General features: G+C 41.8%; 1 protein-coding gene across 1 annotated transcript in view; it reads right to left on the reverse strand.

Annotated features, from left to right (window-relative positions):
* Window positions 1-5,458: 5,458 nt before the first annotated feature.
* LOC115028425 (serine/threonine-protein kinase WNK1-like) overlaps window positions 5,459-26,397 on the reverse strand; it is an 84,037-nt gene continuing 63,098 nt past the window's right edge. Inside the window, 20 exon segments of the mRNA XM_029462213.1 lie at window positions 5,459-11,299; window positions 11,905-11,961; window positions 13,478-13,650; window positions 15,219-15,260; window positions 17,959-18,051; window positions 18,488-18,685; window positions 19,657-19,777; window positions 19,869-19,944; window positions 20,345-20,616; window positions 20,749-21,033; window positions 21,259-21,332; window positions 21,412-21,448; window positions 21,575-21,658; window positions 22,518-22,574; window positions 22,924-22,994; window positions 23,084-23,403; window positions 23,712-24,576; window positions 25,488-25,628; window positions 25,917-25,968; window positions 26,145-26,255. Coding sequence (XP_029318073.1) covers window positions 10,862-11,299; window positions 11,905-11,961; window positions 13,478-13,650; window positions 15,219-15,260; window positions 17,959-18,051; window positions 18,488-18,685; window positions 19,657-19,777; window positions 19,869-19,944; window positions 20,345-20,616; window positions 20,749-21,033; window positions 21,259-21,332; window positions 21,412-21,448; window positions 21,575-21,658; window positions 22,518-22,574; window positions 22,924-22,994; window positions 23,084-23,403; window positions 23,712-24,576; window positions 25,488-25,628; window positions 25,917-25,968; window positions 26,145-26,255 — 3,567 coding nt within the window. The 3' untranslated portion in view covers window positions 5,459-10,861.

Here is a 26,397-nt window from a genome sequence, read left to right on the forward strand (position 1 = left end):
GTGTGTGTGTGTGTGTATGTGTGTGTGTGGATAATGTGTATCTGTGTATGCAAGTGTGTATCTTGTTAACAGGAAATACAGGATAAACCTGCATGCCCTCTGTCACTGAACACTACATAATTTTGAACGTCCACATTATTCTGTAATTTATTTAATAATAGTTAGTGACAAAAAGCAATTTTTATTTGGAAGTATTGTCCATTCCTCACTATACTTTGATGACAAAACCACAAGGTTAACTCCAAAAGTGAAAAAGAGAGTTTGTTTTATTTCTGACACTTTCTGCAGTATAGTGGCAGCAACACTGCTCATAAGGTTTATGGCTGACATTTGCACTTTTACAGCACACTTTGAAGTTTTAATGAGGAAGCTGTAGGTTCAAAAACCACAGAGCACACTGCAAGAGCGTGCGTTATAACATGAAATGTATGCCATTTATTTCTTTAGAGTAATATTACTGGATTATCAAAACACACACACACACACACACACACACACACACACACACACACACACACACACACACACACACACACACACACACACACACACAGGTCTGCAGGTCTGTATAGAGATACACAGTGTTTGTTTGTGTTCAGCTACACTCCATCTCCTCCAGTGTATTTAAACACACACAAACACACACACAGAGACACACACACACACACACACACACACACACACACACACACACACACACACACACAGGTCTGCAAGTCTGTATAGAGATACACAGTGTTTGTTTGTGTTCAGCTACACTCCATCTCCTCCAGTGTATTTAAACACACACAAACACACACACAGAGACACACACACACACACACACACACACACACACACACACACACACACACACACACACACACACACACACAGGTCTGCAAGTCTGTATAGAGATACACAGTGTTTGTTTGTGTTCAGCTACACTCCATCTCCTCCAGTGTATTTAAACACACACAAACACACACAGGGGGCACAAACATGGTCAAGACCACATGACAGTAAAATAACTTAGCTGGGCACGCGCTTTTACCAAAAATGTACGGAAATATATATGCACACAGACAAATGCACACACACACACTCTGTCCGCAGACAAACTGGTGCACCATTTAAAATGATGTGCCTGGTTAATCTGGGCCGTGTAAACAGACGAGGGGAGAAAAGCTGCTCTCAGGCCAAAGGAAATAGCAGCAGGAACCTGGAATGACTGAGCTCAGGAGCCCACATCGCCCAGCGCAAACCTGCAGCCTCCGCTTACACAGCTACACAATAACACTAAACACGGTAAGGTTGCAACATCATCGCTGCTGCGTAGGGGAAGGATGGTATTTTCCTTCAAATTAAAATGATCTTTCAATTTTTTCCTGATCCATTTTAATCAAATACTTTCACAATAAAATGCACTTAATCTAAAAACATCATGCACAACTGATATCTCAGTTCTTTCAGAATGTAATCTGATATTCATCTGATTCTCCTCGTTTGTTAGCGAAACAGAAAATAACAAAGTGTTTTCCCTTAAACCACCACCTCCAGTACTGACCTGTATTTACCCGGATCACAAGTCAGCATAAGTGTAACACTCCAGTAGCCTTCTGGTCCAGCTTAAAGGTTGAATGTTTCATCCAAGGTCAGCTGAAGGTAGAGGGAGGGTAACAAATATGTTAATGAGTAAGAAGAAAAAGGAAGGAGACATCTATGTTAATGTATTAACCCACCAACCTTGTGCTAATGAGAGAAATCCAAAACTTGTGATTTACATCTTTTTTAAAAACTTGTCTTGAAGTCAAAACTCAAAATCATCTTGTGTGAAATTTCCTATATTAAAATATATCAAAATTGTATATGATTTCCATGACATTAGGGGAATATACATGAATATATAGTATAGAAGCCACTGATTCAATCTTAGCTGGATATTGGATTTTTCCAGCAGACGATCATTTTAAAGCCACAACTATACAAACTATCAGAGACAAATCCTAAGGGTGTGTTTGCAGAAACAAGAAATGCAATAGTAACCACTGTTTAGTAAACACAAACACACACACACACACACACACACACACACACACACACAAGGCCCGTATGGAAACTCTCAGTCAGTTAGAACGGTTTGGTAATAGGTATTTATTATGTTTATAGATATTACAAAAAATCAGTGGTTTGGTCCTCCACTGCAATAACAAGCAGTTTAGATATATGATACCAATGTAGTGAATGTTACCATGTTATGATAATATCACATAAACACTGTCTCAAAGAAAATACTGTTTCTTATCCCACAGCTTAGATTGCTCAATATGTGTTTGTCTTAGTGAAGCGGAAGTCATTTCATCTACTGTGTCTTTTATTTGCTCCTTCATCTGACATTGTAAGAAAGTCAGTTTGGTTAAAGCTAGAGGAACAGTGACCACTTCCTGTTTCGTGCTATAAAACAACCCAGCAGAGTTTTTCAAAGATTTGACCTGGTTGCACCGTGTGTAAAAAAAAAAAAAAAAAAAGTAATGATGTCGTGATGCTCAGGCTGATTATATATGTGGTCCATGTGGTTGACCAGTGGTGCAGATAGGTCAGTTTATACAAGCTTACTTTAAGGGAGTAAAATATGTTTTTAGATTCACAAGCATGTCGTGCTTAAGTGTTATTTTTAATAGCCACACTAGCGGTGTGTTTCTATGGCAATGTTGGTTTGTCATGTTAACCACTTCAGTTCAGTCTGAAATATCTCCAACACTGTTGAAAGGATTGCAAATTAAGTACAGATATGTGCGGTCCCCAGAGGATGTTTGCTACTGACTTTAGTAATCCCATGACTTTTCATTTAGCAGCAGCTGGTCAAAGTTTTTATGTATCCTGTGAAATCCTTCACATCTACTGAATGGACTGAATGTTGTATATACATAAGTGAACTGTCTTACCAACGATTGGATGGATTGTCATGACATTTGGTACAGACACTCGTGCTCCCCTCAGGATGAAATGTTATACAAAATAACTTGAATAAGAGACAAAAGATCCAAGAACTGACTAATTCCAATTTTCAGTCTTTTCCAAAATACTCTGAATGTCAAGATAAGAAGTCTTCTGTGCATATATATATATATATATATATATATATATATATATATATATATATATATATATATATATATAGATGCATACAGGGAAACCGTTTCTAAAGCTTATTCTTGTGACACTTTTACAAACTGAAGGATGGAACTGGTTGTTCTTTCTGCCTGCAGTGTGTGCATTTCTCCCACACATGACATGTGAAGACCCCCCCCCCCCCCTCCCTGTCCTTTCATTTCATGCAGCCGTAGATAAAAAGGTCACTGTGGGGTCACTCTGTAAGTCTGCTAATTGGTCACGATCATAGGATGAATAGATGGAAGTGATGCATACTGTACGCGCACGCATTTTATTAAATCACCATTTCTAGTTTAAATCACGTCTTATCACGATTATTATCTGCCCTTCTCTTTAACTTCAAAATAAATTTGCTCACTTCACTTTTTTGACTCCCACATTGATGTAGGTTAATCCTCCTTGTGACTCGTGGTGGTGTGTGTGACAGAAAGGGGTCACTTCCTGTATTCAAGATTATGTTGTGCAAGGTGGTGACCAGAAGCAACTAATTGTACTCAAATCTACATTAGTATTTTTGTAGCTTCCGTACAATACTGAATGTTTGAATCTGATACGGATATTGATATTTGATATTTAAAAAACTCTGTAAACGAGTCAGCTGAAAGGTTTTTATTCTTTATAAATAACCTCAACAATTTCTAAGATAACACAAGATGATATATTGTCCCGGACAGTTTCTCGGTTGGACTTCATTTAAAGAAATTTAAAAAAAGTAATATCCAACAATAGACCTCTGTTGCCTACAGAGGGTGATTTCCTTGTATTCAATGCCCCATTAATTGCTCAGTGGAGTTTGGACTGAATATTACTTCATTATTCATCTTCTGGTGAACGCAGGTGACGTGTCCCCAGGCAACAGTGAAGGGTAACTCCAAAAGATCACTACCCACTCAGCCAAACAGGATCCTAAATCCTGGTGGTTTTACGTAAGATTGAGGGGAAAAAAAGAAGAAATATCCATTCATGAATCACAGCCAAATGTACCATCATGTGGTGGGTAATAATATGTTCTCTTGCACTTAACTAGATATTTTCATTTGACTCGTACACAAGCCAAAAGAGTCAAATATGTGGGCGATGTGTGTTAAAGGTAATGTGAGACCTTGTAGTTTATGGTGTAGTAAACAATGTGTGTGTGTGTGTGAAGTTGTAGGTTTGCTTTCACCTCATGGTTGACACATTTCTATCTCCATCCTCACTGATCTTCGATGAATCTAATAGAACAGAGAAGTATTTTTAATCATATAAAAAAGAAAAAGCAATGAGTGAAAGTTGAGTAATCTCACCTCCACATGTTGTGTGACTTCACCTGTACACCCTGCACTTGGCTGTGGTTCACAGTGGGCTGAAACCATCCCTACACTGCAAAGAGATTTACATCTTAGGAAAATATTGTTTTATATTCAGGCTCACGTTTATAACATGGCATGCAAGTGCTAAATGACTTCCGGCTATTCTTTTTTTTATTGCCAGGATGAGTAAAAGATTAACCCCTCAAAGTAGAGAGCCTATTTTGATAATTTGACAAAACACCACCAAGTTTGAGAAGGCTCGATGCAGATACAATCCCAAAGTGTGCAATTTTTTGCAGTGCAGTATTCATATCACAGCAGGAAAACTGCATGATGGAAATGTATTGTTATAATACACCGGTAAGTCTCGTTTTCCTTCCTCTCTTGCTTCCTCAGGACTCTTTTTCTCTAGGCTAACCATGTTATTTTCATTGTCTCCATGGTGACAAATAATAAACCCAGATTCACACCTCATAACGAGCCGTTTCCTGATTGGCCCGAAGCAAGAAGCTGTTTAATATGGCCTGGATAACAGGAAGGAGGCCAGTATAGTAATACAGTACATCCTGCAGGCTGTACAGTTAACACAGATCAGTGCTGCAGCCATGTGGAAAAGATAAGTATTGCAAAAAAAATAAGATAAGCAAAGACAAACCTGTCTGTTTTATGATGGGGTTATATCATTTGGGGCAAAGGAGAGTTATTGTGATACATTAGGTGTGGAAAAAATGCAGAAGAAATGAATTTAAGTAAGTAAAAGTGTGTTTGTATTGCCTTGTGTTTCTTTTGCAATGTTATGGCTGATTTATAAATCCATTATTGAATTATAAATGAATATTCCCATTGAATATGAAACTCTGATTATATGCTGCTGTCAATATGATAAATAAATATTATTTCATTAAATATCTGTTGACATTTCAACCATTTGGTAGGTGCTTATATACAGTAAATAAAACAAACAAACTCTATAATTCATATTTTCATATCGATTTAAACACCAGTCACCGCAATTAATTTAAACAATTTTTATTTATTAAGTTTTTACAAATAAAGTAACAAATTTCATTTTATTGTAGCGCAGTTTTTCTTTTTTTTTATATGAAGCTTGAACACTCTATACTTAGTGCAAAACATACCGTTAAAGGCTGCCGATGACTCCCTACATGTATTTTTTTTGTTTTTGTTTCATTCATTCATGTGTTTATTTTTAATTCAACCACTTTGTACAATGTCAAACACGATACAGAAAAAATTAAACCACTGAATTAAGTTAGGTGCCGCTACAGACATTAAAACTGCTGATAAAACAAGTGAGAAATAAAAACAAAACAAAACATGAGAGCATCAGAGAAACCAGAAACATGTTGAGAAAAATGTTTTTCAGTAACAGTCAGAGAAACTGTTGCTGTGCTGGAGACTCGACATCATTCCACAGGAGCAAGCTACATGAAACAGCAGGGAGATACACTGAATCAATCTGTACGTGTGGATCTGTTGGTGCACTGAAAGGCATTTTTTACATGTTGGCACCTCTACAGTAAAAAGCATAAAGGTTAGCGAATCCTGAACAGGCAAAAACTGTGAAACTGAATCTAAAACAACTATTGCTACACCGTATGTGTGTCACCAGAAAAAGAATCCTACTTTTCCACTTTAACTTCACAATAAGAGTGCGGGCACTGGATAACTCTCAAGCCTTTCACAGTAAGAGTCCTCCACCACAACAAAACAAAAAAAACACTTCACAATAAATGCACCCACTGATCTTTGACTCTAGAGCTGGAAAACATAAGAGTCCTCCAGGAGGGGGCGTAACTGTCAAACCAAACTGTAACCTCAGAGCTTGACAGCTTACTGTAACTTTAAATAATATTGCATTGTAGCCGCTGCACAGTAGGCATTCCTTTCAAAGTAATTATGTAGTAGAGACACAGCAAAATATGATCAAACTTCTACTGTGGAAATCATTTGAGGCTCGTGCAATTGCAAAATGAAAATCCAGGATGTTACCTGGCAACCAAAACAGCTCCAGTGAGTAAAATTAGTAAAAAATACACTGAATTTACTTTTTTTTAGATTCTTTACCTCTGATGTTTCCACTCCACTGACAAAAAGTCAAATGGCACTGAGTCGATGGCGTCATTAAAGGTTTGACTTCTTTGAACAGATCATGATTACCAGAACTAAAGCAAAGTGGCTCAATGATTATTCACAGCTTCAACCAAACTTGCCTAGTAGTAAAAAATGTTGCATTATTATTCATGAGAAATGGAAAATATCCCAAGAAACAAGCAAAAGCTATGTTTTCTTTGTACAAACTTTACAAAGTAACCTTTTTGATGTGAACACCAGAACACCCATTCCCAAATTCTTTTAAGTGAATGTAAAAGTTTGTACCAGATATGTTTCATTTGCACGGACAAATGAAAAGAAAAAGACAAGAGGACAGGGTGTCAAAGGCCTTGAATCTAAAACCGCCATTATCACTATCACTCCCATCAGTTAAACCACCGTCATCACTACCAGAACAATCATCAGAACCACCAGTGTGCTCAAAGCCATTCTAACCACCACCACCACCACCACCACCTCTAGCACTGCGATGCCCTTATGTTCAAATATTGCTTACATTTATGGTTAACAGTCATTTCTGTGAAGCCCAATGGTGCAGCTACAGAAACATACAGTGGGAACAGGAGTGTAGAGACAATATTCATACCTTTTGCAGACTTGTTTTGCAAAATAGCAGCAATTCTCTAAAAACAAACAAAAAAAACAGTATAATTCTGCTGGCCGCGTAAATTATTTGGGTTACACTAGAGGAGCTAGATGGCTTAAAAACCTATTTTCTCAATTAGCTTCTTACTGTGATTGATGGGTTCCTACATAAAAATACTATTTCATGACAACGTTTGGACACTTTACAGGAGAGACTTCTGTATTTCTTTGTTTCTCTGTTCTCTTCTCACTCGTTTGAAGTGGAGAGCACCAATCAGGATTTAGCATCTTTTGAATCTTGATGACAGTTGGTGGCGTGTTTGGTCACTGTCAAATCTAATTGATTTCCCTAATCCAGAGGCCACAGCATCATCACTAGCCACTCGCACCATTTCACAAGCCAATTCCTTTTGAACCCACTTCAACCGATAGAAGAGTAGAACATCATGGCCCCTACCACATTTCAATCCAGCTATCGAAGACTCAAGAGATTGAAATTTAGACACACTAAGTCGAAATGAGTCTTTTAACCTGGGTCCTTTGGAATCTATACTACATCAACAGAAAAAGAAAATAATTTTAGTTCACTGTACCAATGAGTCCTCTGTTGACTTTATGCTGCACCTGGGCCAGTGCCTCTAAAATACAGAGTGGTCCAAGCTTAAAATACAATCTTTAACAACTCCCTCCCACCCAATACCTACATTTAAAACCCTGAAGAAATGGCACAGATAAACTCTCATGTTCTCTCCATCGTTCATCACGTTGGCAGTGAAACCGGGCCTTTAGTCAGGCCTCGTGTGTCGGTAAAGCACAGCAATGGGCCTCCCTTCACAGAAACAACACTATGGTGGCCTTTTTCCAATCTTAAGTGGTCAATCTCATTGGTTTAAATGGCAGCAGAGTTGGGGTCAATTCATCTTTCTATCAATTCAAAGAGCTAAGATGAGGAAACATTTTTTCTTTTAGGGGGAAAACACACTCAATAATTTGAAATCGAAGAGAATTAACCACAAACCAGCTGTAGCGCACGCTGAAGCGGCTAACAGCCATCATTACTGCATCTCCACCAATCTACTGCATACCTGCTCCAACACCAGGTCCAATCAACTGACTTCAAAGTGACACCCCCCGTAAAACTCTCCACACATGCTGTCGAAGCGTGCTTACTTTGACCCAAGTCCTCAACCCCCGCGGACACAAGCAACAGGAAGAATGCAAGGCACTAGTAAGTACCTCCGGTATTCACCGGAGGCTCTAGGGGAGGGTCAGGGGAAGCAAAAGAAAGCTAAAATAAAAGACAGACTTTTTTTTTTCAAGTACATTAAAATGGACACCATTGGTTTATACATTCACATTCATCTAACAAAACCAGGGGAGAAAGGGAAGAGGAGGGCTATTTAAAGTGTCTGATATATAAGTACTGTATTAAGAAACAAAATAGCTAGCATTTCTTTATTATCTAAATATCAACTATCCTGCCGTTCACTCCGGTTTGTCTTTATATTCAGACTTGGAGGTCAGTTTCGACTTTCAATTCAATCAGTTATAAAAAAGGAACTAACACTGCAGTTGATTAGTTGTCGGTAAGGCATTCATTTCAAGCATGTCCTCAGTCGCTGGATGTGAGGACGATTATTGAAAAGGAGGTGTTCTCAATTTTCACATTTTGATGAGAATCCAGTTGCTGAAAGCAGTGAATTGAAAGTGAAAGGACCCCAAACTGATCTCTGCATCCTTTTTTATTTTATTTGTGATATTCACCCTAAATCTAATGTTGTCCAACAACATTTGCTAATAATAAACAATAATCACAGTGTTTCCACATCGTACACCGATGTGTGCGTATAACAGGTCCATCGACAGAACACGTTTTTGTTTCTTTTTTTAAATAGAATAATATTCATTAACAACAATAATTATGACAACAATGTACATTGCAATCATTTCAACACAAATGTTGAAACCAACCTAATGATGACACAAAGAACTGAGGCATTAGTCTGTGTATTTGTCTGTTAAACGGCTGCTATGCCTCCAACAATGTGTGTGTATTTACAGGAGTCTGTGCATGACTGTGTGTGTATGCAGGTGTGTGTGTTTATATGAATGTCTCATGCATATTGTGTGTGTGTGTGCGTGTGTGTGTGTGTGTGTGTGTGTGTTTGCTAGCTGGGGGCAGCAAGCAAAACAAACCCAACAAAACAAAAACAATAAAACAACGAAATGGAATCATCATGGCTGAAGTTCTAAAAAATAAACAGAGACACAACCTGTACAGGGACTCTGATATTATTCTGATAACAAGGCCACTTTTTCACGCTCAGTTCTCTCATGTTTGGGCTTTCTTTTCTTTTTTTTTTAATCTCTAAAAGGTTTCTGCTGTTATTGCTTCAAATGGCAACAGAGAGGCGGAGAGAGGGATGGAGGAAGAGGTGTTTGGTGTGCAGAGGCATCTTTCCAGTCCATTCAGCACTTTAGTAATGGTGCACACAGCCCAGTGTGCTCCTAAAGTAAGCCGTGGAACAGGAGACCGATGAGCTGTTATTTAATAGAAACACTTGCTCGCTGCTCTCCCTCTTCATCCACCACTCTCCATCTGTTTGAATGGTTTGTCAGAACAAGGGAGGAACAAGACACTGAAGGTTACAGAGGAGTAGCGGTCATAAATTCTTTCTGCAAGCCGACGAGTCAAAACCCCACTAAGTGCTGGACAGTACCTACTCTGATCCATGCTCGACGTCCAGACGCTCAAATTCTCAATGTGAGTTTGATTTGTTCTTAAATTTTTGTGCTTTGAATTGAGGAACATTTCCAAATTCTGAATACTGAAGAAAAAACACTTCCTGAACTTAAGATTCTGCCACTGGTTGATTTCAGAGCGGTAGCCTCATGTGCATCGTTTAATGTTGACACTGAACACTAAGCCAACCTTAATGCGATGGCCAGCCATGCCCCCCCTCTGTATCCACTATAGCTCTTTATGCAGTGCCAATGTCTTTTCTATTCTTTTTGGAAAACCTGCAAGTTTCTATCTTCTTCTTCGAGAGCTTGACATTTTCTTTTTAATACTCAGTCTGAGAACTAAACCGTTGACATATTACATATTTTAAGCATCACAGCATTAGAAGCTATTAAACGGTGTTGTGTGGACACAAAGCTGGCCACCACATTCCTCCTCATCTCTCCTCCGCTGTCTCACAAGGGTGATTGTGTGACCTGCCTTGTAAAGACTTGCTCACTCAATTTAGAGAATGAAATTAAACAAGTGTGGCTGAGCCATAAATGCGCATACAAAATACCTCACACACAAACAGTTATTAACACCAATCCCGCACCCTGTCAAAACCTCTTTGGCCTTATAACATTGCACTCATGAGTCTTTTCCTTTATCCTTGAGCATTTGGCTGACTGTCACAAGCCCGCTGTAAAACACAGCAGAACACACACACACACACACACACACACACACACACGAATGCAGGTGTGAGATGCATAACTGTGGAGATGTGACCACATCGCATTCCTGATTTCTTCGCTCCTCTTCATTTCTCCTCTTGAACAAGTCAGCTTCTGTCATTTCAAACCCCTCGCTGTCCACGCTCCTGCAGTTCTTACATCCTCTCCAGTCTGTAACACTCTGTTCTACAACAGTCCAGTCGGGCCGTAATTCCAACCAGCCCTCACCCCCAGCCCTACGTGGTCCTCAGGTTGGGTCCTCCTGGGTTGCTAACCGACTTCTTGAGAGAATTGGTCAGATGGAAAGCCTGGAGTGGCCCCTGCCCTGGAATCTGGCCCTGTCCACCAACAGTGGAGTAGGGGCCCAGGGGCTGGGAGGTGCTGACCAGTAGAGGCCCAGGCTGTGCCGGGACCTGGTGTGGGGTTGACACGCCGTGAGCCGGTCCGGACCATTGTGCGCTGAAGGCGGAGGTGGGGTTGTAGTGGATGAACTGAGGAGGTTGGGGTTGAGATGGAGTGGATGAGGCAGGGGGGTGGCACAGGGAGCCCTTTCGGGTAGCCAGAGAGGTAGCGGTGGTGGAGTTCGTAGGGAGGTGGGCTGAACCTCCAATGCTGCTGGGACAAAGCTGGGTGGGAGAAGAGTACTTCCTGCCCAGACTGGCTGACTGGATAACCTGGAGAGGAGGATCATTTACATAAGGAAACGCTTATTAATGCTAACACTTAAGTGTTGTTCATTCAAGCAGAGGTTTACTGACATCTCCTTAAAAATGTAATTCCCCATTATGTGTGGTAGATACCTGTGTGTCCCCCTAAGGAGTAATTATCAGACTGACCAAGACACACACTTATCTATTTTTGGGAGAAAACATGCATCTCAGGCAAAAAATACATTTAATTCCTGAGATTTTTCTTTAGGAATTGTTTTGGAAATGCAAAGTCTCAGATCATTCATATTCAAATATGGCTTTTTAAAATGTATTTTGTACTGTAAGCAACTTGTGTGGCACTCACAGGAGCCCCAAAAGGGTTCTCTGCATGTCAGTATGTTTTGGTGATTTAATCATTTGCATAACACAATAAAACATTAGGCACGTAGTGAATTAGTAGCTCCACCTGTAGTCCTGTCTTGTAGAGGGGGCATGTGTTAGAATCTAGTTATAAGACCTTTATTTGGAACATTTATCAGTTGTCTTTAATCCAATGACCACAAACTAATTGAGACAAATACAGCTGTCCATTTTTGACCTAGGTTAATCCGGCCATACTGTCTACTAACCTCGTAGCTATGTCCCTGTGCTGGGGCCTGCTGCAGCTGTTTGGCACTCCTCTTCCCCTGAAAAAGTTGAATGTTTAGTTCAGTTTACTTACATGTACATTACTCTATTACACATAAATAAATATCACACAAAGCAGTCATTTTCTAAACCTCAAGGATCAATTAATAAAAGCCAAAAAAATGCTTCACATTTCTTAAAAGCAGCCACAATGTACATTGTGCTTTCCATCTTCATCTGCTACTGGATGTACCGAGAGCTTGACTTCAAATAAAGGAAGACCAACCATTTGCTGTCTTTGTTCTTAAACTACCTCTCACTAAATCAGGGGTGGCGTATACGGCCCGCGAGACCATTTGATCCGGCCCTCGAGGTCATTCGTAAAACGCACGCAAAATCCACTAACAAAAAAAACTAGACGGCAATATTTTAATCGGGCGATTGACTGTTTTACCTGGCCAAAGTCAGGGTCCTTGAACACAACACGAGCGGAACGTGCCATCACGTGGTCACGTCATGTCAAAAAACTTCAATATTAAACGAGATGGTCATTGACATCAGTGAACGCAGCGTGGCGAGTGTAACAAAGAGAAAGCTGGATGCGGAATGTCGCACTTTCCAGGAGAAATGGACGAACGATTATTTCTTTGAGGAAGTAAAAGTTCAGTGTGCCTAGTTTGTGCGGACGGGCTTGCAGTGAAACACGAAACATGTCAAACTGCACGAGCTGAAAGGACGAGTGCGTTTGGATAAAGTTAATGCTCTTCGGCGGAGTCTGGTCCAACAAGCAGCTCTTTGCAGAGCGTAACATACAAACATGGAGAGATAGAGAGGTAGACCACCACACCAAGAACAGACTATTCCACCACTGCTGTGCAATACTCACTTTATTTTCTATCACCAAGTACCACTTGGTACTTATATTATTTTTTATTCTATTTAATTATTGTGTACTGCCTTTATACTTCATGTTCTTTTGCTGTGACAAGATACATTTCCCCGTTGTGGGACTAATAAAGGATTTCTGATTTCTGATAAAACAGAAAGATACATGGATAAAAAAAGTTGCTTTTTTGCACAGCATAAAAGAAAAGTGAAATGAATGGGCTGTGTCTTAAAAAATGTTTGCAGAGGTTATGAATTCAATAATTAGTATGGCCCTCGAAGGATGTTGTAAAATAAAATGGGCCCTTGATAGGAAAAAGGTTCCCCCCCCCCTGCACTAGATCATCCAATTCAACTGAAATATTCCACAAAACCTCTCAAGACTAAATTATATTCCCTCCCTTTTTTTTTAACTGATGTTTTGGTTACTGCAAACACACAGAAAGTGCCAAATGGATACAGGACCTGTTAGAGGTTTAGAAAACACACCATCAGCCAAATGCCAGTAGGTTTTGGCTGAGATTAGTTTACTGCACTTTGGCTTTTAACAAACTGCCATTTACAGTTCACTTTCTGTCCACAATCTGTCAACTTGTCTGGTGAATACAGGACCAGTCATTGCTGAAGAAACATTTTCTGTGTCAAAACAACTTCTGCTCCAGTAAGATGAATCTTAAAACAGCAGTAAACCTGTGAGAGGTTCATGGCATCTCTGGCCCAGTTGTCCACCAGTTTATGGAGGTCATCGGTGAAGGTTCCTTTCCTCTGGTGCGGGGCGGACATGTTGGAGGGCAGACACTGAGAACCCCCCTGGCTCTGACCCAAACCACCTGAACCGCTCACTGCGTTGGTGCTATTAGTCCCTGTGGTGGCAGGCAGAGAGAGGGGAGAGAAAAGCAAAGCATGTGAGATATTGTTCAAACTATAAAAGAGATTCATTATCTTAATGAATGAAAATGCACTTTCTGTCTTGACCATGAAAATGTCCGTTACATGGTGATAGAGGCTGGTCGGGACAGATTATTTAGGGTAGGTCAGCATGTGGACTTGGTCATAGAACCATAGTGTTTAATTATAATGATAGAAATAATGATGACAGTCCGGAACATGAGAACAACTATGATACTAGAGCAACATTTTCAGAATATATCATATCATATTGTGTTCTTTTAAGAGTCTTAATTGCTTCTTGTTAGGGATACAATGGGCAACATTTTACGTGCCCAGCAGCATTCACCCACAACATGCTCTCATGTCTTAACCACTAGATGGCACTCAAGCTCTGTAGCAGCTGGTAGTTTGCTTTTTTGCCAAGCCTGAGCATCAAACTCATCAGAGCAAACTCACTGCAGGGAAGAAAACCACACTGCAATCTGGCCACGGTGTCTGCATGTAGGTGCCTCGCTGTCGTAGCATGTAGGCTATGTTCAAGTTAACATAACTATGATATGATATCAGTACCATAATCATAGCATGTTCAAGACTGCACTTCTTCATGTTAGTGCCTCTCTATCAAGCCAAGAGGAAACTAAATCAGTGTATGAGAGGTGAGAGGAGGATATTTATGAAATACCTAAGCTCTTTGCTACACTTTGCTGGTTTCAGTCACATAATTATTTCAGAATTAAAGGTTTAATTTGAATTAAATCTGGATCCTACTATTGCAGACACAGCCCTGACAATATGCATGTGTATCTTTCCAAAAATATACAGTTTTAACAGTGAAAGAGAACATTAGGATTAATAGATTTTGCTACTGTTTAATTTAACTACCATGAATGATTCATAATAAAAAATGTGTTTCTTTATCTTCATTGCTTTTCTGTAGCTTGAATCCAGACTAAAGTTACATTACACATATCTGTTTATCAGATATTGCACAAGACATAACAGGCATTAGACAGTAAAAACTAATCATACAGTTGTTCTGTGAGAAACTGGCATGTCATGCTAAATAAAATGGAGGAAAATAAGAATGAGGAGACGCTGAGTCATGACTGACTGCAGCAGCATGGAATTCTGGGCAATGTAGTCAAGACCACAAGCCATGACGAGGGAGGAGAGGGAGGAGAGGAAAGGGAGGGGACAGAGGGGCGAACAGCTGTTCAGGTGTGAGTTTGAACGTGTGTGTGTGTGCGCGTGTGCGTGAGCTTGCAGGTGCATGCACTGTCAGTTTGAATTTGTGATAGCTGGTCAATTCAGTCATTTCAGTCCTCAAACTGGGTGTTCTTTGATCCTTCATTATCAAAATGTCTACATTGAAAATACAATGTTTCAGTAGCTGACATGACTGAATCGAAATTATATATAATTAGGATCAAGGTTGAAATCTAAAGGACATTAGAGAGCAGGAGGAAGCGTGGGAGAGCAAGTGCAAGGATGGAGGAGCGGATCGATGGAGGGAGGAAAGACCAAAAAGAGAGATAATTACTACAGAGCTGGTTGCAGGGGCAGACTTTTTTCACCATCTTCCCTGTGCGGCCGGAAGACAACGATTTGGAGGATTGGGAGAGAGTCAGAATTAAACCCACAACACCCGACAACCACACACAATGCATCCGAGTATGATTATTGTAACTTGAGGCAGTCAATAAACAACACTTTGGGGGTTGGGTTGCCCAATAACATCTTCACACTGAGATCAGTACCTGTCACACAGTGCACTGTGAAGTAGATGTTAAGTATGTATGTGCAGTTTTTAAAGGTCTGAATGAAAGGCGTGTCTGGTGTGTGTTCTGTACTCTGCACTGTGAGAAAGGCTGCGCCATCTTTATCCACATCTGAGTAAAGATATGTAGGCAACCGTCTGAGGAAGTGCAGACACCAACTTTAAGCACACCTACTGCTGTAGCAACCGAGCAGTATATAATATAAATGGAATATAAATATAGTTTAATATGATTAACAGTAAACCAAACTGAGTTTAAAAGGGATAGTTCAGATTATTTAGATTGAGGCGGTGGTAGACAAGCAACTCCCGTGTTAAATGAATGTTTTGTCAATGCAATTTGTTTTTTGGTGGACTTTTCCTTCGGTGGCTATAATATGTTTTGCTGCTTCCAGAGCAGTACATTGCTTTGCTTCCGTGCAGTAACTCCTGTCTGTTTGTCCAAACTAGTCTACTGCAGGTATCATACACTGACTATGGATTAGTACCTCATACAACCCCACCAAAATCTGAACTATCCCTTCAAAGGGTTGCCTGTGTACTGTGGCTTGAAGACGCTTTTGGGTAACCAACCCCTGGTTCTGATGTGATTCTGAGTCCTCTCTACAGCTCACAGGGCCGTACCAGAACTGGGTCCAAATTATACATCAAAGTACTCCGTTTCCAAACCTCTGAATCGCTGCACAACATCTCTGATTTAGTCAGCAATGTAAAAAGAATGAAGTGACACAAAATGGCAATAGAGTCTTGTCTTAAAGGTCATTAACATGAATGAAACAATTAATTAAATGCCAATGGGACATCACTTTTCTTCCTAAGCTAACGATTTACGAACAAGAACAAGTTATGATCAATAAGACCCAGGTCTGTCTCTCTCCCCTCCTGGCTGTGCAGTGACAGGGGAACAGGTGAGGGAGAGATGGGGTGAGGAAAGGCAGTAAGGGAAAGGAGTAAGGAAGGGAGACAAAGGGATGAGCTGCAGAGGGTTCAGAAGCATTCATAAACATCTCTCCGTAAAGTACAAAACATTTAACCAACACTACATATTATGATTATAATATGACTTCAAAAAGAATCTTAATCAGGAAAAAAATACAGATAAATGCAAACCGATGCACAGTTTTTGAACAGAACTGTGAGTCATTGCAATTCATCAACTTTCATCCAAAAAAAATAAAGAAATCTAATAAAAACAAAACTGTACGGCAGAAATCTCAAGTCATCAGGTGTCAATTTGTCTTTCCCTGTTAGTCTGCTGCGTGTTTTCACAGAGCGGTCAGGATCTGAAATTCAGACTGACACAAACAAGAGTACATCTCTAACTTAATGGGAGAAAGATGGAAATGTATGTTGTATGCCTGTAAGTTTAATGGCCTGAATGTAAAAAAAATAGTGCACAATGAAGCTACTGGTAAATCCGTGTGCACTTTAGCTGCTGCTTTCCTAACCGAACTTGTGTTTATGCAATAACTTCGTCATGACTTCATTATCAAAATGTGACTTTGTTTGGTTGCACTGTAAACACATAAACCAGTTGCTCTTCTGTTGTATTTAAGGCAAAGTCTTTGCTCAAAGAGAATTCTGGGACTTTAAACTGCACTTGCCGTTACCACCAGTTACCCTGGGTGTCGCCAAATCAACCAGGATTTAAATCATAAGGATTACTTTAAACACATTAGTGAAACTCGAGTTCCCTGCCACTAACAGTTGCTGTAGTGTGATTTGGCTGGTACACTGGACGTGGCCTCTGAAGCTAACAGGTTGTGACGAAAATTACAGTGACATTTGTTGACGGCCTTTTAAAGAGTTACACTTTGCCGTGACCATTTCGATCAATTGTGATGCATTTGACGATGCTTCAGTCGAAAGTGCACAAGATTGGAATTTAATGTGAAGTTAGGTTAATTAGTTGCTTGTCGAGGACGACTATGTCAAAGGAAAGAAAGAACGCGAGAGAATACTGACAGAAAGATAGAGAGTGGAAAGAAGATTTAGAAGTCTGTGAAGATGACTATGGGACGTAAGGAAGAATACATTTGTAATGCTAACTTTCTGTGTCCTGCAGCAAGCGCTGATCATGTCCCATTTTCTTCAAATTCTCCAACTTACACAATAAGGATGTTTGATCGGTAGTTATGTAATAAATGTTAGAATATACAGTAATGAGCTGTTAATTTTATCTGCATAAGGCAGCAAACCTACTTTAAAGGCCTTGATTTAAGCCAGAAAGAAAGCTTTCAGGTGTAAAGTTATAGCCTGCATGCTCCCCTAGATGAACTCTTTGTTCTACTAACGCCTGAAAAGCTGACTTTTGGAGACACCAGTTTTCTGAAGGACACTGGTGATATTAGTAGCAGAGGGTCTTCCTCCATCAAAGAAGGAAACCCACGGGAAGACAGGACGACCGTGACTTATATAAGAGTAAAAAAAAAAAGAAAAAGAACAAAAGTAAGTAAGGACGACGGGTCAAAAGAGAAGAGCAAAGAAATAAAGCGTTACACACAAAGAGCCAAGCAGGGCGTACTCAGAAAGCGCGTCCTCCTGCCGCCAGGCTTGAAGGCCAAACGCTCCGAACCCCAGCTGAACTTTACACAGCCTGAAGAGAGGGAGGAGGGAAGGAAGAGGAGGAGAGAAGAGATGAAGAACCAGAAAAAGAGTGCAGAGGAGGGAGATGTAGAGAAAGGGAGAGGTGAAGATGAGAAAATGAGAGGAGAGGAGAGCAACAAAGAGATAGAAAAACAGGGAAACAGAGACAGACAGAAAAAATGCAGAAAAGGTGTAGATGAGAGGGGAAGGAGAGAGACACAGGTGAAGGAATACAAAGGAAGAATGTAACAGTCAGTTAGCCATCACAATGCTTTACACAGAGAGAGAAACAGATAGAGAAAGATAGAAACACATGTGAGAAGTGTCTTGTTGTGAGAGTGTGAAGACCAACCAACTGCATGCATTTGTGTGTGCAAAGTATTTATCGTGTTGTGGGGAAGCTCATGAGGCCTGCTGCACACTGGGATTCACAATTGCGCGCCTACCTGGGGTGGGAGCACACAGGCTGGGCACAGAGAGCGCCGCGTCGCTGGTGTAGGCCGAACACAGGTTGTTGCTGGAGGGAGAGGGTTTGAGTGGCTGGAGCAGAGTACTGCTGCCTGAATCGGCTAATCCTCCAGGGGCTAACAGAGCCAGCTGGCCGGGGTACATGGTGGGGACGCTCTGGGCGGATAAAGTGCTGCCTGGAGATGTCACAAGGCATAGGCAAGAGAGGACAGGGCAGGAATGACACACGCGCACACACACACACACACACACACACACAAAGATAAGACACCCGTCACCACAGACACCCCCCACACACAGACAACCACACACACAGGGAGACAGACAGGGAAAGCAGTCAGAAATGTTCAAGCTCTGAGCCTGCACCAGCGTACACCCACATGCACGTGTAACCAAGCAGATCAACACACACACACACACACACATATATGTGCACATGCATGCATAAACACAAGAAACAGTGTAAAGTTAGAGTAAACGTTTTTGACCATCCTGGCTACAGTGTACTATTCAAGATTAAGGTGAATATCGTGGTGGTGAGTTACTGTTCAGAGGTACAGAGTTAAATAGTCAGGTCAACCAAAGGATGAAACGTACACATGGTCTCACCTTCCCCTGGTGGTATCTAGCCATGCTGATATGTTTGTTTTATTTCTCCAGGTTTTGTTGAGGTGAGTGGTATTTAATTATTAAGAATCTACAGCGATGCCAGCAGCGATATTGTACAGGTACAGTGTTAGCTAAATGCTAACATCAACATGCTAACATACTCACAATGTTAACATGCTGATGTTTAGCAGGAAATGTTTTACATATTATTTTTATTATGTTAGTTTAGCATGCACAATGTGCTAATTGGCGCTAAACACAAAGTACAGCTGAGGATGATGACGCTGCTTTTGCGGGTTTTTGGTCATAAATCAAAAAATTGTTTGTGAGACGAGAAGTTGCTGATGTATTTATTTAAATGTCAATATTTAGTTCTGAGAGCAACATACACCAAATTGTATTGGTGTGGAGGCGGAGATCTGCACAAATAAAACCAACCACTGCATGTCTAGTTACCACTAGAAGCAAGTAAGAAATCATGTTGCTTTGAACTTTGGGTGAACCAACACTTCAACATGAATGTTTAATAAGAGCCTACCTGGCTGTAACGGACTCTTGCTGCTGTGCGAGGAGCTGGTTCTGGACGATTTGCTTTTGGTAGGTCGTCTCCTTCTGCCAGTCAAGCCTATAACTGGGGGGAGCACTGCAGCTGGAGGAACCTACACAGAGACCAAAGGAGGAATAGTTGCCTGCTACGTACAGTATGCAATGCTGTTCATAGTGTCTGCACTGATGTAACCAAGGAGTTACCTTTCCCAGCCTGGTGAAGAGACTGTCTATTTCCTCCTTCTGGCGGGAGTGCAGGGCCAGGTTCTCACGCATGTGCCTGGTGGTGAAAAATATGAGGAATAAAATATTGACAGGCAAAAGAAATGAAAAGATAATGAGGTGTGGAAGCAAGTTGAGACGAGGAGGGCGAGGGGTTCTAGGAAGCACTTAACATCCCTTTTCAAGAAAAGAGGAAGGAGCAAGAGAAAAAAGTACTGAAGGAAAGTGGGTGGTTAACTTAATTCTCAAAGAGGAAGAGGAGAAAAGAGAAGCAGAGCACAGCCTGCTATTTTAGGGGGCACAGAAATAGAAAAAGGAGAAGAAAGAAGAGAGCAAAATGTAGTATTCTTTAGAGCAGTTTGACTAAAAAAGGTGATGGAGAGGTGAAAGATGAGTGTTGATAGAACAGCTCTGTCTTTTCTCTGAGATGTTTGGGAAGAGAGGAAGGGATAACTTGCTTTTCTCTGAGGTGGCTGACTTCCAGTTTAAAGTCGTCATCCTCAAATTCGGAGTCGTTGTCACTGCTGATGTAGGAGTTATTGAAGGAGTTGTTGTTTAGACTTGGCAGCGAGGCTTTATGAGTGGAGTCTGGACTCAAAACCTGCCCAGGATTACTGGGGCCGTTAGCAGCCTGGGCAGCGGGTGGAGGGGTCTGCCTGGACTCGAGGCTCTGCTCCTGGGCGCGACTGACTAAGAATCTACCAACACGGGCCTCTGGGTTGGTGGTAACCTGAAATAAATAAGCAAAATATTGGTTGAAATAATAATGGTGGGAAAACAAAGGAGGGTAGGTTTATGTTTATACATGTAGCAAAGAACCCCCTCGTCCAGTAAAAGATCCAAAACAGGAAACAGGAAATACCTGGAAGCGTCCGATGGTAGTAATGGGCTTAGGAGAGGGGCACGGCGAGGTGAGGGGGGAGGGGTGGTGGGCCCCTGCCAGAGACCGTTGGGGGAGTCCGTCAACGACGTCTCCTCCTTGGCCTCCTCCCCCTCTCAGAGGAGACAAGGAGTTCTTGTGCAGTGTATTCTCCGGGCTGGAGAGACTGGAAGAGGAAGAGGAGGAAGAAGACGAGGTGGAGGTGGTGGAGGAAGATTCAGTGTAGGCCGGGCGTTGGACAGGAGGTGCTTCAGTAGCCAATGAGACCTAATCAGTGACAGGAGTAAGGGAAAGGAGACAAGGCAACACAGAAGAAGAAACAGACTTAGCCGCTAACAATTTGGAATATACAGAGAAACTTTAATCAACACGTTCAGGCAAAAAAGTGTTAACAACCAGAAATACAAATTTTTCAATAACTACATTCATTATGTCACCCTTAGACCCGTGGAAAGAGAAATGCATAGGTATTCATGTGTGAGGGAAATGTACCTGAAATCTTCCCAGTTTAATTCCACCTGAAGCACTAGAAGAGGACTCCGTCGCTTCATCCAGAGATAAGGGAACTGAGAGACAGACGTTACAGCTATTAGACAGACCGATAAAATGCAGATATAGAGACAGTTGATTTATTAAAATACATACTTGGATGTCCCAGTGAATGGATGCCACTGTGAGAGGCCTGGGGTTAGCATGGAGGGAGAAGAAAGTGGGTTAATACTGAGCAGTGTCATTGAATTAGAACAGTACGTCAGTGTGAGTTAACAGAATAATATCTAAACGTGTGTGTGTGTGTGTTTGTTTTTACCTGTGTGTGTGTGCAGACAGGAACGGTCTCTGGGCTCAGTGCTCTCCTCAACTGAGCATCCAGGTCCTCCAGAGGCTGCTGGGACTGGGAAAAAAAGACAGATACACTTTTAGACATACACACACAAATAAGCAAACACACACACACACACACGGCTTGAATTAGCAATAGCAAGCACAGATGAGCCAAAAAGCACACATGCATGGATACTAGGGCTGGACCGTAATTATCATCTTCTTTTTAACTGACATTCAGCAGATACGAGTGCGTGTACAGAAGTCAGAGCACTGTAAAAGGAATTATCCCTCCACATTTCATCAGACCCCTCTCCTGTGCCAACACACACAATCACAGATACAGTGATGTAGAAGGCAAATCCGTTGTGAGCTTCAACCGCAGCAGGATTATGTTAATCAAACAGGACAAGTCTCGCTTATGAGGGTTACGTAAGGGACCAGAAGTGAATGTCGGTAACTTGGCTTTTAGATTTTCCATAAAAGAGCTACAAGTCAGTAGTTACATGGAGGGAGTATTCTTAGACGCCAGCGTTCACAGCCACAACAAAACAGTCTGGAAACTTGAGTCAGTTCAATGTCTTCTCAGCTTTGAGGTATCTAGTTCTGCATGCCACCTCTGTCTCTCTCCGAGTTTCAATGACTCTCACCCTTTCTCTTAACCAGCTGTTCTTTTATCATCCATCATTTAAAGTAAAAGTATGGGTGTTTAGTTGTTTTGTCATATAAGGTTAGGTTTCAGAGCTATTCAAATATGTAATATGCACTTTGAATTCAATTTCCTTTTGCCCAGCACTAAATATACACAGATACTTATAATATATACAGCTACAGCATGGAACTGTAATCATAAACATTACAGAGTCTCAGTCTGCTTACAGTGTTGCATTGCATTGGAAACAGAACTCTAAAAATTAGCAAAAAAACACCTGTAATAGACAAGGTCCAGGGAATGATGGCAGGAGTTCTGAAGGAGGAGAACTGGCCTAATCCCAGAGAAAGAGAGGTGATGAAAAGACAGAGTGGGAGAAATGAGAGAAAAAAAGATTTGTCGAGGAGGTTATAAGAATAGTGTTCGTTGTGGAGAATGTGAAAAGAAATTTCCATGCCAGCTGAGTTGTAAGGAAAGTGAGTAGAAACATCTCGGGATACCTATAATTCATAAAGACTCAATTATCTGAGACTTCTTAACCTTTAAAAAGGTGTAGTACTGTGAAACAGTATCTCTTAAAAAACACTGGTCTGCAACAGTAGCTGACCACAGAATTGCATAAATAATTATAAGCATATCAAATGAACTAGTATTGCCATCTACAGCTACACTGGATCACTCACCGGAGCCCTGGATAAAGGAGGTTTGGATGGAGTGGTCTGGCCGAAGGATGAAGCAGGGATGACTGTAGAAACTGAAATCATAAAGTCAGTAGGCAAAGTTAATAAAACACAGGTTGACTGACAATAGCACATGTGCAGAAACACATATTCATCTACATACCAATCGGTGCAGGGGTGGAGATGGGAGTTCCCGGTCCCTGGTTAGGAGCAGGTGACCCCAGCGGCAGGCTGGAGGGGGGCTGAGGAGGATTGGCTGTCTGGCTGGAGACCGGCGTGGTGACAGATGTGCTGGAGGTAGAGCAGGGGCCTACTGGTGACGAGGTACCTGGCACGTGGCCTCCAGAGGCAGGGTCAGCAGCTAAGATGTCTCCCTGGCTGGATGGCACCCCTCCACCGAGGTCCATGAAGAGAGACCGCAGCTTCTTCTCCAGAGCTTGGATGTCGTCCGGTTTGCCTTGGGACTCATTGAATGCCTCACACCTGAGAAAGATATCAATTCGTATTTCTGCTTAACAAATGACTTAAAGGCCCTAACAATTTTGCAAAAGTCCTGATTAGTGCACAGAAGTAGTCACCTTTTTCAAAGTGAGCCCTGCCCACATTTAACCAATGAGATATGCCCAGAGAAGACACAGAACCAAAACTGTTCTAGAACATTTTCACTGCTTTACCTTACCTTGAAATTATTTTAAACATATCGAACACTTAAAATGATATAGATACATTTGTTTCTTTCATTAATGTAGCTAAAGTAGTCCTAAAAGGTTAATAAAGTAAACATCTCTCACCTCGCGTCACATTCCCCACAGTGTGTGTGCGTCTGCCCAGGCAGGGCTGAAGGAACACTGGTGGTCACTTGCTGGAGCCCCACGGAGGAGGAGGAGGGAGGTGTGGTGGTGTGGGAGGAGGCAGCGGGAGTGAGCTGCGGGCCTGGGATGGCAGTGGTGGGGATGAGGGAGGAGGAGAGGGTAGCAGTAGAGGAGGAGGTGGGAGAGACCAACAGATGATCGGAAGAGACTTCACCGGCTAGAAGAGTGGAGGAGGGAGGGGAGGATACAAGAGGGACAGTCTGGGCAGGAGGAGGGGAGGTAAGCATTGATGGGGGGACGCTGGAGATGCTGGCAGGTGGTAAAGTGGAGGGTGCTGAAGTAGCAATGACAGTTTGAGACTGAGGCTGGGTGAAAGCCGGGGGCTGAATTTGTGCTTGCCCCTGGACCGGCACCTGTGCCTGGGGTTGGGACACAGCCTGTACCCCCGGCTGTGAAAGGACCTGTGACTGAAGAATGGACTGATTCATCACAGTAGGAGGAGAGGAGGAGGAACAAGGAGGGCTGAGACCGACATAGGGCATAGAGGAGGAGGAAGGGGGAGGAAGAGAGGCGTCCAAGACCTGCTCCTGTGCCTGGTTCAAACTAGAAGGAACAAGTCCAGCAGTAGGATCCACAGTAGGAGTGACTGAGCTAGCCTGTGGAGGGACAGCAGCTGCTGCAGGCTGCAGAAGAGGATGGGTGGAGTGGATGGATGCAGGGGCGGTGCTGGGTCCGGCATCAAACTGATTCTGGCTCTGTCTGAGCTCAGAGAAGGCTTGTTGAAAGCTTATGGCTCCAGCAGACTGGGACAGCCCCACACCCTGGCCTGGAGTCGGAGATGGAGCTAGAACCGGAAAAAAAAGAAATATTGTTTTAAGTCCGCCGTATTCACTGTAAGATTTGTTTACCGAACAGTAAGGCGAGCCGACCCCTGGACGTATTATTTATTAATAAAATACTTTTTAAATTGGAAAGCGTCTATAACTTTTATATTACCATACTTGATGACCGTTTTATAAAAGCAATAGCTCCCTGTGATGTGTTATACCACAGCGTCACGTCGGGACGAGCAACGCACCTTAGCTGTGATATAATCACAACATATCACAGTCTGAAGGGAGCTATTGCTTAACTATATTCCAACGTTCTACTAGAACATCCCATTGTATCAAATTGAATAAATGTCAGTGGGTTATTGCATAAGGACAAAACAAATGGTCAATTTCCTCTAAATGCATTACAGCTTAATCTGATGAGTGTGAGGAACAAGGTACACTCATTTAGTGTACGTGTGTGTGTGTGTGTGTGTGTGCGTGGAGTTCATTTGAAGGAATATATTTGAGTATTTCTTTCTTTTTTGCCATCATTACAATAACATCTCATCATCTTATCTGGGAGTCCAACAGGGCAAGTAACGTTAGTAGTCGTTAGTGGACAAGTTGTCAACAAACCCTTTATTTGGAAAAGAAAACAAGTGAACTGTTGCTGACTTTTGAAGGTCAGACACACGCGCACACACACACACACACACACACACACACACACACACACACACACACACACAATGTACTTACTCCAGTAACTGAAAAGGAACCACATATCCCCACTCCATGAGTGTGTGTGTGTCAGACAGAACAGAACGAGAGGCGGATGAAAAAAACACACACACACACACACACACACACACACACACACACACACACACACACACACACACACACACACACACACACACACACACACACACACACACACCTGTTTCAACAGGAGGTGCTCGGGCAGGAGAAGGAGATGTGGGAAACATTTGTTCCTTCAGCCTGGCTTCAGGGACGGGGCTGACGATGAACCTCCGACCTGCTGAATGGACCACTTGTGCTGTTGCACTGGGAGGGATGTCTGGGAAGAGATGGAAGTCAATACATAGCACTGTTATTTTGTTAATCTCCGAGAGGATAATAGGTAAACTGATATTCTACACTACAGCTCTTCTGCATAATAAGCAACAGGAAGCTTTATGGATACAAAATAGAAGCTTTAAAGAGAAAATATGGAACCATTGTGAATGCCTGCTTACACAGATGCTTACAGTCAGGTCTTACAGTTGCCTTTGCCCCCCTGTTGACCCATTGGCACTCAAACTGGTGCCTGTTGTTATTCTAAAGCTTTTTATTTTGTTATTTTTACCTGGCATGGGGACAGATATAGCAGGAATCTGCTGCGCCATATCACCTGCCATCTGTAGATCAACAACACAACATGAAATAAACACTGAAAGATAAATGGTGTAAAAGAAACATAAGGTGCTACACAGTACAGTGTTTATAGTAGTCGCTATTTTAACGTTCAAAAACCAACAACCCCTAAAAATCAGTAAAGAAAAAAAGAAAGAGAAAGACTCGGTGTTGTATTTACCTGGCTGTTTGTGTCTCTCTCCAGGCCCTTCTCATCCGCGTTCTCTATCACCTCTCTGACCTGCTCAATGAACGACTCCCTCTCACTCTCCAGGATAAACTCGCTCTGGACCTGAAGTGGAAAGAGTCGGAGTAAGATGCGACAGAAGCATTGCTGCTTTATTCTTCCTATGCCAGTGCGTGACCACAGAGGTATACTCTTGTGGGAACATGCTGATAGCTCTTGCAATGAAAGCACAAGGACAAGAGCAATT

The sequence above is a fragment of the Cottoperca gobio genome, chromosome 23, assembly GCF_900634415.1.
Source record: "Cottoperca gobio chromosome 23, fCotGob3.1, whole genome shotgun sequence".
Lineage (NCBI taxonomy): Eukaryota > Metazoa > Chordata > Actinopteri > Perciformes > Bovichtidae > Cottoperca > Cottoperca gobio.